The sequence below is a fragment of the Amblyomma mixtum genome, chromosome 5, assembly GCF_055824585.1.
Source record: "Amblyomma mixtum isolate Tamu chromosome 5, ASM5582458v1, whole genome shotgun sequence".
Lineage (NCBI taxonomy): Eukaryota > Metazoa > Arthropoda > Arachnida > Ixodida > Ixodidae > Amblyomma > Amblyomma mixtum.
This window is the reverse complement of record NC_143016.1, coordinates 19,603,516-19,618,610: the sequence shown is the minus strand read 5'-3', so window position 1 is coordinate 19,618,610 and position 15,095 is coordinate 19,603,516. Positions and strand designations below refer to the sequence as shown.

At 48.6% G+C, this 15,095-nt stretch overlaps 1 protein-coding gene across 1 annotated transcript; it reads right to left on the bottom strand.

Moving 5' to 3' along the window:
* Nucleotides 1–1,955: 1,955 nt before the first annotated feature.
* On the bottom strand, nt 1,956–14,212 carry LOC149341433 (uncharacterized). Its single transcript, XM_089543532.1, has 3 exons — nt 14,193–14,212; nt 13,641–13,780; nt 1,956–13,581 (listed from the first exon to the last, which is right to left on the bottom strand). Exons 1-3 carry the CDS (start codon nt 14,201–14,203, stop codon nt 13,412–13,414), a joined length of 321 nt encoding a protein of 106 aa, XP_089399658.1. The 5' UTR covers nt 14,204–14,212; the 3' UTR covers nt 1,956–13,411.
* Nucleotides 14,213–15,095: the final 883 nt, after the last annotated feature.

The window sequence follows — 15,095 nt, the reverse complement described above, 5'->3', positions numbered from 1 at the left end:
ATTTGCAATTGGCATTTGGCTTTGGAGGGTTTGTGAGGAGGTTGCAATTTTAACATGACAGTGTTTAAACCCCTGTGACGCAGAAAATCTGGCGTAGGCTTTGAGCCAAAAATCAAGCGCATGACTATGGCAGGTGGGCCACCTCGGTCACATGACCTTGCAGTGTTATCACTACGTGCCCACTGGATAGGGAGAAAACTAGGTGGAGTTATTTTATTTATTATGGATTGGTCTCTGAAAGAACCTAGCCTGCACAAGGCCCATCGCTAGAAGCAGCTGCCATTGCAGAGCAGTAGCGCCTCACTTAACTGCTGAACCAGGAGGGGTACGAGGACTCCCATGGATCTAGGAATGTTAAGTAGCGAATGACCTTCTGCATATATGAGAATTAACACAATATGCTGTGGAGTCATACCCTTTAGGTGGAGCTTAACTGCCTCTCCAATTTTTTACACAAATTATAAGGTACATCACGGTTACGTGAAAGAGCAAAGCCTCTCTCTATATATGTATATATTGTGTGTAGGTGCATTTCGATAAATCTGGGGAAGTAGCGGTGTTCAGTTTTTCGCAACATCCAAGTGCTCTTTGTTCCCACCACGCACACTGCTGTCGGTGGAGTCAATTATTCTGCATCCCTAAACTGTTCTCTCCAGAAAGCGGCACTGCGCTAGCATCTCCAGGGTGCACTCTTCACTCCATCGAAACTTCATCAGTGTGAAAGCATTTTACCAAATTCGCTACTATGCGAAACCATGACCTGTTTTGTCAGCCACGTCGGGCTCAAACTGGCTAATGCCAGTGGGCACAGAAGTGGTGACAGGAAAACTCTGAAGCCGGGGAGATTGGGAGTGTGCATTTATTGGCACAGTTTAGGTAATGAAGTTCTCTTAGAAGAAGGAGACCACGGTAGAAAGGCAGAACAATATTGTTACAGGTTTATTTACATAGGGAGGTCGATCCGAGCCTGGTGCGTCAGCAGCAGGATACTGAACTTCCTCTTTTTCATCATGCACACTTTGTTGTTTCTTCAGTGTCCATGCGTATCGCGCGACACTTCCCCGTTTGGAGACGAAACCCTCTGGGCCAGTAGAGTGGAAGGGCTTTAGCCGTGAGACAGGCAAGACTTCAGTCTTCCTTGATCGGAGTCCTGGTGTAGACTGGGGAGAGACCACATAGTTCAGGTCATTGAGGCGAACTAGAACGATGAACGGGCTTGTGTAGTGGGACAGCAGCTTTTGGGTTAAACCACGCTTGCAGAGAGGCGTCCACAACCATACAACATCACTGGGCAGGTAGCAGACATCCTTGCGCTGGTGGTCGTACCACTGCTTAGAGCGATCCTGCGATGCCAAGGTGCATATCAGGGCAAGCCTACGGGCTTCTTCAGCGCGGCTTAGAGTGCTCGCAATAGAAGACTGTTGAGGGAGAAAGGCAAGATGCTGTCGAGGGAGGCATAACGAAGGAAGAACGGGCTGTAAGCAGTTGTTTCATGCCTTGGCGTATTATAGGCGTCTGTAATGAAGGGAAGCACGTCGTCCCAGTTCTTATGACAGGAATAGACATACATGGCAAGCACGTTCGTAAGTGTCCAATTGGTACGTTCGAGTCCATTCGTCTGGAGGTGGTACGGCGTCGAGTGACGCAAATGTAGCTTTTTTCAGCCAGCGTCCATTACGGCGGACGCGGTTGTTGCGACGCGCGTCTTTACTCTCTTTTACTCTGTCCTGTTATCTTTTGTCTCTTCTATCTGCACATGGTAGTGGTGGTGGCTTGTCTTGAGCCAGTTGGCAGGCCCGTGCACTTTTCCTTTTCATCCTTCTCTCAGTCGCAACCAAATGGCATGAACACAGGTGCCGAAGCGCTTCCACAACATCTTCCTTATGTAAACCGGCGGCCACAGTCATTGATAACGACTCGAGCATGAAAAAGGAGAGAGACTAGCAGCGGCGGTGGCGGTGGTTTCACAGTGACGGGTGAGGTGATAAACGCACACGATGACCCAGCGGTTACCGTTGGACGAGCGGGGAAACGGGCCGAGCAGATCGAGACCCACTTGCTCATATGGTGTGCTTGGAGGTCTCACAGGATGCAGGCGTCCCGGTGGAGAAGTTGTGGGAAGCTTGAACCGCTGACACAGCACGCAGGTGGCCACTTAGTGCTGAACCATGCGACGCATTTTTGGCCAGTAAAAATTTTCTTTGGTGCGGTTAAGGGTCTTGGCGAACCCCAAGTGCCCAGCCACGACGTCATCGTGCATTGCATGTCGAACAGAGCAATACAGAGCAGCCAGAACTACGAGGAGTAAACCGTCTCGAATGCAGAAAGGGCTTGTGGATGTTGGGTCACGGGATTTGGCAAAGAGCGGTGCCAAGTGGTGCCTGACGCCATCCTTGTCAACCAGATGACCAAGCACAGTACTGAACAGGCACAGTAAAGCGACACTTCTTAGAGTTCAGCACGAGGCCCGCTCTCTATGCAGTCCAGGACAATGGCTAAGGAACTTATGTTCGGTGGAGGTCCTAAAAATAACATTGTCCAGATAACACATGCAAAAGCGTATCCATAAATCATTCAAAAGTGGCAGGAGCGTTGCAAAGGCCGAAGGGCATAACATTAAATTCATACAACCCATCGAGGTCACGAACGCCGTCTTCTCTGTCTTTCGGATGCATCAGGATCTGCCAGTATCTAGACTAAATCCATCGAGGAAAAGTAGGAGGCTGAGTGGAGGCAGTTGATGGCATCATCAATGCGTGGGAGCGGGTAAACGTCCTTCTCTGTGACAGTGTTAAGCCGGCGATAGTGTACACAAAATCGCCATGTGCCATCTTTCTTTTGACGAGGATCACTGGAGCGGCCCACGGGCTTGAAGATTCCTGAATAATGCCATGGTGCAACTTGTCAAAGACTTGTTCATCGATTATCTGACGTTCGGAAGGAGAGGCGCGGTATGGCTTCTGTCGAATCTGTTGTGCAGATCCAGTATTTATCATGTGATGGGTACGGGAAGCTGGAATCTGCGGTGGTTGGTAGTGATCGAAGTCAAACACATCCGCATACTTCAGAAGAACGGCCACCAGTACCCGGCGGTCGCTGGTGGGCAGGGATTTGTTGTCCATGGCTAGAAATTGAGAGTCGGTCAGGTCGCGGAGTCTAGTTGGACGGGAAACGTCAGTGAGCACGGCGACTGGCACAGAAAGCTATTCTTCAAAGCTGGCAAGTTTTAGACCACATGCCAATATGGCAGGCTCGTTAGAATGATTGACAGTCCAAAGAGTGGCATGGCCCTTGGTCACACGGACGAGGCTGCGGGGTACCAGCATACTTTTCTTTGCGCAGTTAAGGGAACCAGGTTCCACCACAGCATCAAAGGCATCAGAAACCGTGCTCGAGGACAACAGGAATGAATATGGCAGACATCACTAGAACGACGGTGTCTGCGGAGACAGAAAACTCTTGGGCAACCACCAACGAGTCTTCTATGAGAACTGACTGAAGGCCTGGACTTAATGATATGCCGCCACTGCGGAAGTCGAGAGTGGCGCCGCACTGGTGCAAAAAGTCAGTACCGAGGATGATGTGCGCAGTACGAGCGAATTCCGTGAACGCCATGAATCGGGAATTCCGTTCGGAACACGTGGCCAGTAATCACTACATATACGAAACAAATACCAATCGGAACCAATGATTCTCCCTCTAAGCCATGGAATATCGCAGCACTGTCCCAAGTGAACACTGATTTACGACCCAGACGGTTCTTGGAAGCTGAACTCATCACCGACACCGTGGCACCAGTGTCCACTAAGGCCATGATGCAAATACCGCCCACTAAAACTTCAAGGTGGTTCCTTTAAATAATTGGCAGAGGAATTGGCAATATCGATGACCCGGCGACCGCACACGCTAGTATCCCGGTGATGGTGGGGAACGACGTTGGGGAGAAGGCGAGCAGAGAGAGCGGTGTGGAGGTAGAGTCATTCCGTAGTGGCGTGTATCGATGGGCACAGACATGGTCAGAACAGCGGGCACATTGGAACTCGGGCGAGGGTTTGACCATTGGCGCTGCTGGCGGGAAATTCGGCCCCACCGATGGCAAAATCTGCAGATTTGACCGATCAGACTACATCGGTAAGAAACTGGTGGGTCGCGAGGGCACTTGGAATAACACTCCTCATAGCCAGTTCTGAAGCGGCCATCGTACTCTGGCTGCCGCAGGTGGCGTTGGGGACGAGCTGGGGTGGGTGATCCGGGGAGCGTCAGTGTTAATCAACGAGAGTTGCAACGCGCCCAACTGGACAAACTCCAAGGGGAAGAGTGGTGGGCCAGGGCTGCCTGCATAGAAAAGCTCTCATAGAACTTCACTGCGGCACCCAAGATCTTGATGCCTGGAGAGTTCGTCACGGACGATTTGACGAATGGCGTCAGGAAGAGTCGCAGCATTCAAAGGCTCATGGAAATTCGCGCTAGCGACGGTGACGTTAGGCAGGCGGCTGAACTTGGGAGTGATTTGCCATAGCTTAAGAGCTTCAAAGGTGCGGCAGTGGTTGATGATGTCCGCGGGAGAGTAAATTGTCTTTACTAATAAGAAAACTGTGGACGTCCTCAGCGATGCCCTTGAGGAGATGGCCAACGCGATCATCGCCGGACATACGTGGATTAACGACTTAGAGCTTCAGTACATCTATGTATGTCGTGCACGTCTCACCAGGCACTTGCGCTCTTTGAAGCGAAGACTGCTCAGCGCATTTTTGTTTGGCAACGGTGTCCCCGAAGCATCTGCGGAGCTCTTCCACGAAGCAGTCCCAACTCGTTAAGGACGCTTCATGGTTTTCAAACCAAGTTAACGCAGTACCGTCCAGAAAGAAAACTGCATTAGCATGAGAACGGCATCCCAGTGGTTGTATTTGTGCACTTGCTGGTAACTGGTGCGCCACTTATCCACGTCTTCACCAGCCTTTCCAGAAAACGTTCGCGGCTTACGGTAGTGCTGCCAAGCAGGCGCTGCTGCTCCAGTCCGACGTGCATCCGCTTCCTGGGTCTGTTGCACAGGCACCGGGGCCATTCCGGCAATTCTTCGGCTCCAGTGATGTTGAGAGGGGCTTGGGGTGATCGACCCCGCACCTCTACCACACTGTTAAAGGTTCTGTTTTCAAAGGCTATTTCCATAGGCAGGTCGACCCTAGCCTGATGCATCAACGGCAGGATGCTGAACTTCCCGTTTTTCTGCATGCGCAATTCTTGTTCCTTCAAGGCCCATGCGCATTGCGTGACAATATTTCTTAAAGTCCACTTCACGATGCTTGAAGATTGATGTGGTAGATAGAAGGTGCTGATTCTGAGTGCAGATGACCGAATATGCTCCTCTAGACGCCACCATCCCAGCGGTGGCATCGGTTTCTTTCGTTTCCCGCCAGTGCAAGCTGGCCTCGGACGCTATTCAGGCATGGTGACTGTACAGGCAGCAGGATAGCCAATTCGTGTAATCCAATTCTGTTAATGATAGGCATGAATGAATGCAGCAGTGGCCAATCGAGGCAAGCTTGTTGCTGATCCTCGAAAAGTTCATGAGAGTGCCTGGTGCATGATTCAACAAGGCAGAGAAGGAAAACTGGAAGACCATGAAGTGATCATTGCAGAGGGGCAGGCACTGCTAAGGCAGTCACAAGTGTGCGAGAAACACCTGTATTGCCTGGAATACAACATATGGTATCAGCGTGCAGAGTCATCCAAAGCATTGAGCAAAGCAAGCTCGTTCACAGCTGTGGATATCAATAGAAGAAAAATAAAATTGAGTGTTGACAGTGGCGCTGCCGTGAATGAGATTCCAAAGAACGTTGAGACGTCAGGTATGATCGAGACAACAATAAGCCGGCCTATATGGAATGGCTGCATTTATGTCTGACTTGGCAAGGCATGAATGTATGCAACAATGGCCAATCGAAAAAAACACGTTGCTGATCCTTGAAAAGTTCATCAGAGTGCCTGGTTCATGGCTCAACAAAGCGGCAAATGAAATGCAATCGGCGCAGTGACCAGTGCAAAGGTGTAGAGAAGGAAGAGTTCAGGAACATGAAGTGATCATCGCAAAGATGCAGGCACTGCAAAGGCAGTCATCAGCATGCCAGAAACAACATGATATCAATGGAACCATGTTGCAGAAGTGTGCAAAGGCGTCCGAAGCGTCGAGCAAAGGAAACCCTTTCACAATCATGTATATGCCAATGGAAGAAAAGCGAAATTCAAAGTTTACAATGGTGCTGCCGTGAATGTGATTCCAAAGAAGACTGCGACGTCAGCGCCAATCTAGTCTTCGATGGGTGGTGCATTTGGAATGGCTGCATTTATGTTCCACATACCAAGGCATGCATGAATGAAGCAGTGGCCAATCGAGGCAAGGACGTTGCTGATTCTAGAAAAGTTGAGTGCCTAGTGCATGGTTCCACAAAGCGGCAAATGAAATGCAATCGCTGTCACCAGTTGAAAGGTGCAGAGAAGGAAAAGTGCAAGAACATGAAGTGAACGTCGCAGAGACGCAGGCATTGGAAAGGCAGTCATGAGCGTGGTAGAAACATTTTGTATTGCCTGGAATACAACACTGTATCAGTTGAACCATTTTGCAGCGTGTGCAAAGCCATCTGAAGCATCGAGCAAAAGCAACTTCCACAACCTTGCATGTCAACGAAAGAAAAGTGAAATTCAAAGTTGACGGTGGTGCTGCCATGAATGATTCCAAAGAAGGTTGCGACGTCACGTCTGATCAAGACAAGCATGTTGCTGATTCTGGAAAATTTCGTCAGAGTGCAGCTAATGAAAGGCAATTGCCACTGTCACAATTTCAGTGGTGCAGAGTAGGAAAAGTGGGAGGACATGAAGTCATCATTGCAGAGATGCAAGCACCACGAAGGCAGTCATGAGCTCACGAGAAACGCCTGCATTGCCTGGAATACAACATGGTATCAGTGGAACCATTTTGCAACAGTGTGCAAACGCCGTCCGAAGCACTGAGCAAAGATAACCCGTTCACAACCTTGCATGTCAACTGAAGAAAAGCGAAATTCAAAGCTGACAGTGGGGCTACCGTGAATTTGATTTCAAAGAAGTTTGCGGCATCAGCTCTGATCGAGGCAGCAATGAGCTGGTGGATATAGAATGGCTGCATCTATGTCCCACTTGGGAAAACATGGACCAAGGCAGCAGTGGCCAATCGAGAAAAAGCACGTTGCTGATTCTTGAAAAGTTCGCAATAGTGCCTGGTGCATGATTCCATGAAGCGGCAAATGAAAGGCAATAGCCGCCATCGCCAGTTCAAAGGTGCAGAGAAAGAAAAGCACAAGAACATGACGTGATCATTCCAGAGATGAAAGCACTGTGAAAGCAGTCACGAGCGTTCAAGAAATGCCTGTATTGCCTGGAATACAACATGGTATCGGTGGAACCATTTTGCAAGAGTGTGCGAAGCCGTCAGAAGTGTCGAGCAAAGCAAGCTCGTTCACAACCGTGGATGTCAACAGAAGAAAAGCGAAATTCTACGCTGATATTGGTGCTGCTGTGAATGTTATTCTGAAGAAAGTTGTGACGTCAGGTCTGATCGAGACAAACACGTTGCTGATTCTCGAAAAATTCGGCAGAGTGCAGCAAATGAAATGCAATCACCGCCGTCACAAGTTCAAAAGTGCAGGGAAGAAAAAGTGCAACGACATGAAGTGATCATGCAGAGATGCAGGTATTGCAAAGGCAGCCATGAGCGTGCGAGAAGTGCCTGCATTGCCTAGAATACAACACAGTATCAGTGTGCAAAGCCGTCCAAAGCGTATAGCAAAGCAAGCTGACACAACCTTGCATGTCAACAGAAGTGAAATTCAAAGTTGACTGTGGGACTGCCATGAATACGATTCCAAAGAAGGTTGCGATATCAGGTCTGATCGAGACAACGATGAGCCGGTCCATAAGAAATGCCTGCATTTATTTGACTTGGCAAGGCACGAACGAATCCAACAATGGCCAATTGATAAAAGCACATTGCTGATTCTTGAAAAGTTCATCAGCGTGCCCGGTGCATGGTTCCGCAGAGCGGCAAATGAAATGCAATCGCCGTCATCAGTTCAAGGATGCAGAGAAGGAAAAGTGCAAGAACATGAAGTGATTATCGCAGAGACGCAGGCAGGAAAGGCAGTCATGAGCATGCTAGAAATGCCTGTATTGCCTGGAATACAACATGGTAGCAGTCGAACTATTTTGCAGCGTGTGCAAAGCGGTCCGAAGTGCCGAGCAAAGGAAACCCTTTCACAACCTTGCATGTCAACGAAAGAAAAGTGAAATTTAAAGTTGACAGTGGTGCTGCTGCAAATGTGATTCCATAAAAGATTGCGATGTCAGGTCTGATCGAGACAAGCACGTTGATGATTCTCGAACAATTCATCAGAGTGCAGCCAATGAAAGGCAATCACTGCCATCACCACTTCAAAGGCGCATAGAAGGAAAAGTGCAAGAACATGAAGTGATCATTACAGAGACGCAGGCACTGCGAAGGCAGTTATGAGTGTGAGAAATGCCTGTATTGCCTGGAATGCAACATGGTATGAGTGATACCAGTTTACAACAATGTGCAAAGCCTGTTTAAAGCGTCGAGCAAAGCGAACTTGTTCACAACTGTGGATGTCAACAGAAGAGCGAAATTCAGTGTTGACAGTGGTGCCGCCATGAATGTGATTCCAAAGAATTTTGCGGTGTCAGGTGTGATAGAGGCAACAATGAGCTGGTGCATATAGAATGGCTGCATTTATGTCCCACTTGGCAAGGCATGAATGAATGCAGCAGCGGCCAATCGAGACAAGTGCAGAGTCCTGAAAAGTTCGTTAGAGTGCCTGGTGCATGATTCCATAGAGCGGCAAATGAAAGGCAATCGCCGCCTCAACAGTTCAGAGGCGCAGAGAAGGAAAAGTGCAAGAACATGAAGTGATCATTGCAGAGATGCTAGCACCGCGAAGGCAGTCATGAGCGTGCGAGAAATGCCTGTATTGCCTGGAATACAACATGGTGTGAGTGGAACCATATTGCAAACAGTGTGTAACGCCGTCCGAAGCGTCAAGCAAAATAAACCCATTCACAACCTTGCATATCAAAAGAAGAAAAGCGAAATTCGAAATTCAAGTGGTGCTGCCGTGAATGTGATTCCAAAGAATATTGCGACGTCAGGTCCGATCGAGTCGACGATGGGCCGGTGCATTTGGAATGGCTGCATTTATGTCCCACATAGCAAGGCATGCATGAATGCAGCAGTGGCCAGTCGAGACAAGCACGTTGACGATTCTAGAGAAGTTCTGAGTGCTTGGTGCACGGCTCCACAAAGAGACAAATGAAACGCAATCACTGCCATCACCAGTTCTAAGGTGCAGAGAAGGAAAAGTGATCATTGCAGATCATTGCATTGCTGACTCCGAAGGCAGTCATAAGCATGCGAGAAACGCCTGCATTACCTGGAATACAACATGGCACGAGTACAACCATTTTGCAACAATGTGCAAGGCCATCCAAAGCGTCGAGCAAAGCAAACTCGTTCACAAACATGGATGTTAACAAAAGAAAAGTGAAATTCAACGCTGATATTGGTCCTGCCATGAATGTTATTCTGAAGATGGTTGCGACGTTAGGTCTGATTGTGACAAGCACGTTGCCGATTCTCTAAAAGTTCATCAGAGTGCAGCAAATGAAAGGCAATCGCTGCAGTCACAAGTTCAGCGGTGCAGAGAAGAAGTGCAAGGACATGAAGTGATCGTTTCAGAGATGCAGGCATTGCAAAGATGGTCATCAGCATGTGAGAAACGCCTGCATTGCCTGGAATACAACACGATGTCAGTGTGCAAAGCCGTCTAAAGTCTAGAGCAAAGCAAGCTCATTCACAACCTTGCATGTGAGCTGAAGAAAAGTGAAATTCAAAGTTGACAATGAGGCTGCTGTGAATGCGATTCCAAAGAAGGTTGCGACGTCAGCTCTGATTGAAACAATGATAAGCTGGTCCATATGGAATGGCTGCCTTTATGTCTGACTTGGCAAGGTGTGCACGGATGCTACAATTGCCAATTGATAAAAGCATGTTGCTGATTCTTGAAAAGTTCGTCAACATGCCTGGTGCACGGTTCCACAAAGCGGCAAATGAAATGCAATCGCCGTCACCAGTTGTAAGGTGGAGAGAAGAAAAAGTGCAAGAGCATGAAGGGATCATCGCAGAGACGCAGGCATTGGAAAGGCAGTAATGAGCATGCTAGAAACATCTGTATTGCCTGGAATACAACATGGTATCAGTTGAACCATTTTTCAGAGTGTGCAAAGCCGTCTGAAGCATCGAGCAAAGGAATTCCTTTCACAACCTTGCATGTCAACGAAAGAAAAGTGAAATTCAAAGTTGACGATGGTGCTGCCGTGAATGTGATTCCAAAGAAAGTTGCGACATCACGTTGCCGATTCTGGAAAAGTTCGTCAGTAATGAAAGGCAATTGCCGCCGTCACAATTTGAATGGTGGGAAGAAGTGAGAGGACATGAAGTAATCATTGCAGAGATTCAAGCACCGCGAAGGCAGTCATGAGCCTACGAGAAACGCCTGCATTGCCTGTAATACAGCATGGTGTCAGTGGAACCATTTTGCAAGTGTGCAAACGCCGTCCGAAGCATTGAGCAAAAATAACCCGTTCACAACCTTGCATGTCAACTGAAGAAAAGCGAAATTCAAAGTTGAGAGTGGGGCTACCGTGAATGTGATTCCAAAGAAGGTCTGATCGAGACAACGATGAGCCGGTCTATAAGAAATGGCTGCATTTTTTTCTGACTTGGCAAGGCATGAACGAATCCAACAATGGCCAATTGATAAAAGCACGTTGATTCTTGAAAAGTTCATCAGCGTGCCTGGTGCATGGTTCTATAGAGCAGCAAATGAAATGCAATCGCCGTCATCAGTTCAATCGCAATTGCTGCCGTCACCAGTTCAAAGGTGCAGAGATGGAAAAGTGCAAGAATATGAAGTGATGAACGCAGATACGCAGGCACTGCAAAGGCAGTCATGAGCGTGCTAGAAACGCTTGTATTGCCTGGAATACAACATGGTATCAGTGGAACCATTTTGCAGTGCGTACAAAGCCGTCCAAAGCGTCGAACAAAGCATACTTGCAAAGCAAACTCGTTCACAACCGTGGATGTCAACAGAAGAAGAGTGAAATTCAGTGTTGACAGTGGTGATGCCATGAATGTGATTCTAAAGGATTTTGCGGCGTCACGTGTGATCGAGACAACAATGAGCTGGTGCATATGGAATGGCTGCATTTGTGTCGCACTTGACAAGGGATGAATGAATGCAACAGCGGCCAATCGAGACAAACACGTTGCCGATTCTCGAAAAGTTTGTTAGAGTGCCTGGTGCATGAATCTGAAGCAGCAAATGAAAGCGTTAAAAGAATGCTTAGCAGCGACCGAAGATGTTCACACTATGAAAGGAAATCGCTGCTGTCACCCGTTGTGTGTTGCAGAGATGTGAAAGGATAAGACCATGAAGCAAGCAGTTCAGAGCTGTAGGTACTGTGCAGGCAATCATGAGCATGGGATAAATGCCCGTCGTGCCTGGAACCAAACATGAAATAATTGCAAGAAGTGGAACTGTTTTCTAACAATGTGCAAAAGCAGCGTCGCAAGCGTCCAGCATGAAGACAACATTCTTGAGGTACTCAACGGTGAGAGATGACAAAGGAAACTCGTTCGCAGTGTTGTATGTCAATGAAGGAAAATGGAATTGCAACTTGACAGCGGTGCTGCCACACAGTGCTGACAGCGGTGAATGCGATTCTGAAGAAGCTTGTGACGCGAGGACATATCAAGCAGATGACGACCATTCTCTGCATGTGGAAGGGCTGCATTGTTGTTGCACTTCGCGCGGCTAGAGTGAACGCAACAGCGGCAGATGTTCTTTTCGGGACAATCTCGCACTTGTGATGGGGCAATGCACAGCTGAATTGTTGGCAGTTGAACTGAACTGCAACCTCATTATCAACATCAATGAATCTAGTGCTGGAGACGCGTTAGGGCACATTTTTGAAGTACCCAGATGTGTACCCAGAGAGCGAAATTTTCAAGTGAAATCTAGAGTGAACACTTTATGGCCGTTACAATGTGCTGTGTGTTGGTTTTCGGGGTTGGAAAGGCCGATCATGAAGCTCATTGTAGCAAGTCCTCAACCTCCTCATCACGGTCACAGAGATGTCAGAAGATTAGTGTGCATCTCAAGAGAGAAAACTGAACTCCACTCCACTGCTAAAGCATGGCATTTCTATGTCACATTGTGGCAAGAGAAGGGCTACATGCAACCAAAGAAGGCGCTTGAGAGCAACAGTGATCCACAAATGGTGTTGCTTAACTTAAGGAACACGTTGCTGCATCACTCGAAAGCAAGTCTCCTCCAGCTCGTCATGGGCCACTGCACACGGACTACATTCGCAACGATAGAACTGTTGCAGCCAAAGTCAATGTTGACAAGCAATGGAAAGAAAATATGCAAACGATGGTGTCCTACCACGACTAATGAGCAAAGAATCTGCCACCTTTAGCGGAAGGACCAAATGTGATAGTCCATCAAAGCCCATGAGCCACTTGGGAAAGAAATAGTGACTGAACAGTGCGCTGACAGGTTGTAAGGGGAAAAAATCCCCAAGGAGAGGTCCGTGATTTCATCCGAGGTATGACCCCGGAGGATCAAGTAAACCATACCAGACCGAGCCACACAGTGAAATAAAAAAACTGGTAGGAATGAAAATGATGGCCGTGGGAACACTAGGAAGAGGGAGAACGGAACACACTAGAAATGAGTCAGCACGCGGAGAGTTCACCAGTCTGTGGCGGTCAGTCCAGCAGTGGGAGCGAGGAGCAGTTGAGAGGTCGGAGTGAACATCGCTGCAAACGACCAATGTGTAGCCCACTTGCTAGTAGCTGCTGTCAGATGATGTAGGCGTGCTGAGGCCAAGCACCGCTGCAGGCCTATACTTGCAATGATAGTCAGGATGCCGGGTGCAGAGCCACCGTAGTGTTGGTTAAGGCACTTCCCAAGCCTAGTTGTGCCATGAAGGAGACGGCTGCCCAGGTCCGGTCAGCTGGTATGGTGGAGGAGACACTGGCCGGGTTTGGCGGAGGAGTTCTCACAGGTCCTACAAAGCCGATATAGATGACAGCATTATGCACCGAAGGAACACACATAAGGAGCACAACAGGCCACCAGGAAGCACGGTCTAACGTTCATGATAGCCTACAGAAAGCCTCCAGCCCGGATCGCGTCAATCCAAAGACTTCCAACCTCGGACAGCCACCCCGTTATCCTTGTCGACTCAGCCTCTCAACCAGTCTTCACAAGCATCAACCCATATGCTGAGAGGTCTACTGCTTTAGCGGAGAGACTCCACAATTAATTTTGTGGTCTAAACAATCTGGCACCACACTGGATGTCATGGCGGGGTCACACATGGTCCGGGACAAGTGCGCGGTGTATTCTCCACCGTGCACGATGAAAAGGCCTGTAGTATACAGCAGAGCCGGAATCCACGCATCTGCGAGACAAAAATAGAACTGTAACAGATGCAAGCACATATAAGATGTGGGCACTTACTGCATGGATATTCAGCGTTTGTGACAGCAGCAGCAGAACGAGGGTTTCCTGCACAACGATGGTATGGCACCTCGGAGTCCTCCCTGCTGAAAGCACGGGACAGCTGATGTACACTTTTTTTGTGGCTATTGAATGGGAACCTGTGGGGAAAGCATGGAGGTTGTGCACGCGCTGTGAAAGTGTCTGATGGGCACGAACAACATCTCTGCAGGGGTACTGTAAGCGGAAGAGGCAGAAAGAATGGAAGGAATAGGAAAATGTGCTGCTCAGGAGACGCTTTATAGCCTTCTCGCTATTATGCTTGAGGGTCCTGGACTACAAAATGCACACAAATATAAAAAGACAGGCCACTGGTAACGAGGAAATGCAAGCATAGACCTATCATACTCATCGAAACATATAGAGGTGCAAACAGAACTCGAGTGCTTACTCCAGGAGCGTCTGAACAGGCACAAGTGCCGTGTGGAATATGGTAAAGCGATATTCCGCGCAGCTGCGATAATGAAAGCAGAGCTGTAACAAGGCCAAAGCATATAGAATTCGGGAGCTTACTCTCGGAGCATCCGAACAGGTACAAGTACGGTTGAGCGCTAGTCCACACATCTGCAATAATGAAAGCAGTGCTATAACAAGGCCAAAGCGTATAAATTCGGGAGCTTACTCTCGAAGCGTCCGAACAGGTACAAGGGCCATGTGGAGTACGGTCGAGCGATAGTCCGCGCATCTGCGATAATGAAAGCAGAGCTGTAACAAGGCCAAAGCATATAGAATTTGGGAGCTTACTCTCGGAGCGTCCGAACAGGTAGAAGGGCCGTGTGGAGTACGGTCCAGCGATAGTCCGCGCATCTGCGATAATGAAAGCAGAGCTGTAACGGGTGCAAGCATGCAGAATTCGGGGGCTTACTCTTGGAGCGTCCGAACAGATCCAAATGCCGTGTGGAGTATGGTAGAGTGAAAGTCCACGCATCTGCGAAAATAAAAACGGCTGTAACAAGGGTGCAAACATACAGAATTATGGCGCTCACTGTGGGCGCGTATGTACTACGTCTGACCAACACGCTGCGACGCTTGGAATATTATGCACGACGGGCTGCTGTTGAGCATGCAGAGTTGCTGACTGCACGGAACAGAGGGGAGCCGAAGTCGACGGACGTTGAGGCAGAAGGGAAATCTGCGGTGAAAGAAAAAGAAGCATGGAAGTCTTACACAGTCTAGAAGCATCCCGACAGCTTAGAGTGGCGATTTGGTCTAGTTGCTTAATTAGGAACAGGCAAAGCAGCGCAAAGAGCATGGACAACAGAAAAAAAAGGAGCACTTTGACGATCTAAACTGCACGAGCCGAAAGCCTTTCCATGCAACTTTGGTTGCACGGCCGTAGGCACACACGAGGTGGTTATGGGGAGAGTTGGATCGGCTAGTCATAGCTAATTAATCATGACCTATGATTGACTAGTC

Coding starts and splice junctions, on each gene's coding strand:
- LOC149341433 (XM_089543532.1), bottom strand. Junction 13,582..13,640: donor AAACGCTGAATATCCATGCA/GTAAGTGCCCAC, acceptor TTTGTCTCGCAG/ATGCGTGGATTCCGGCTCTG.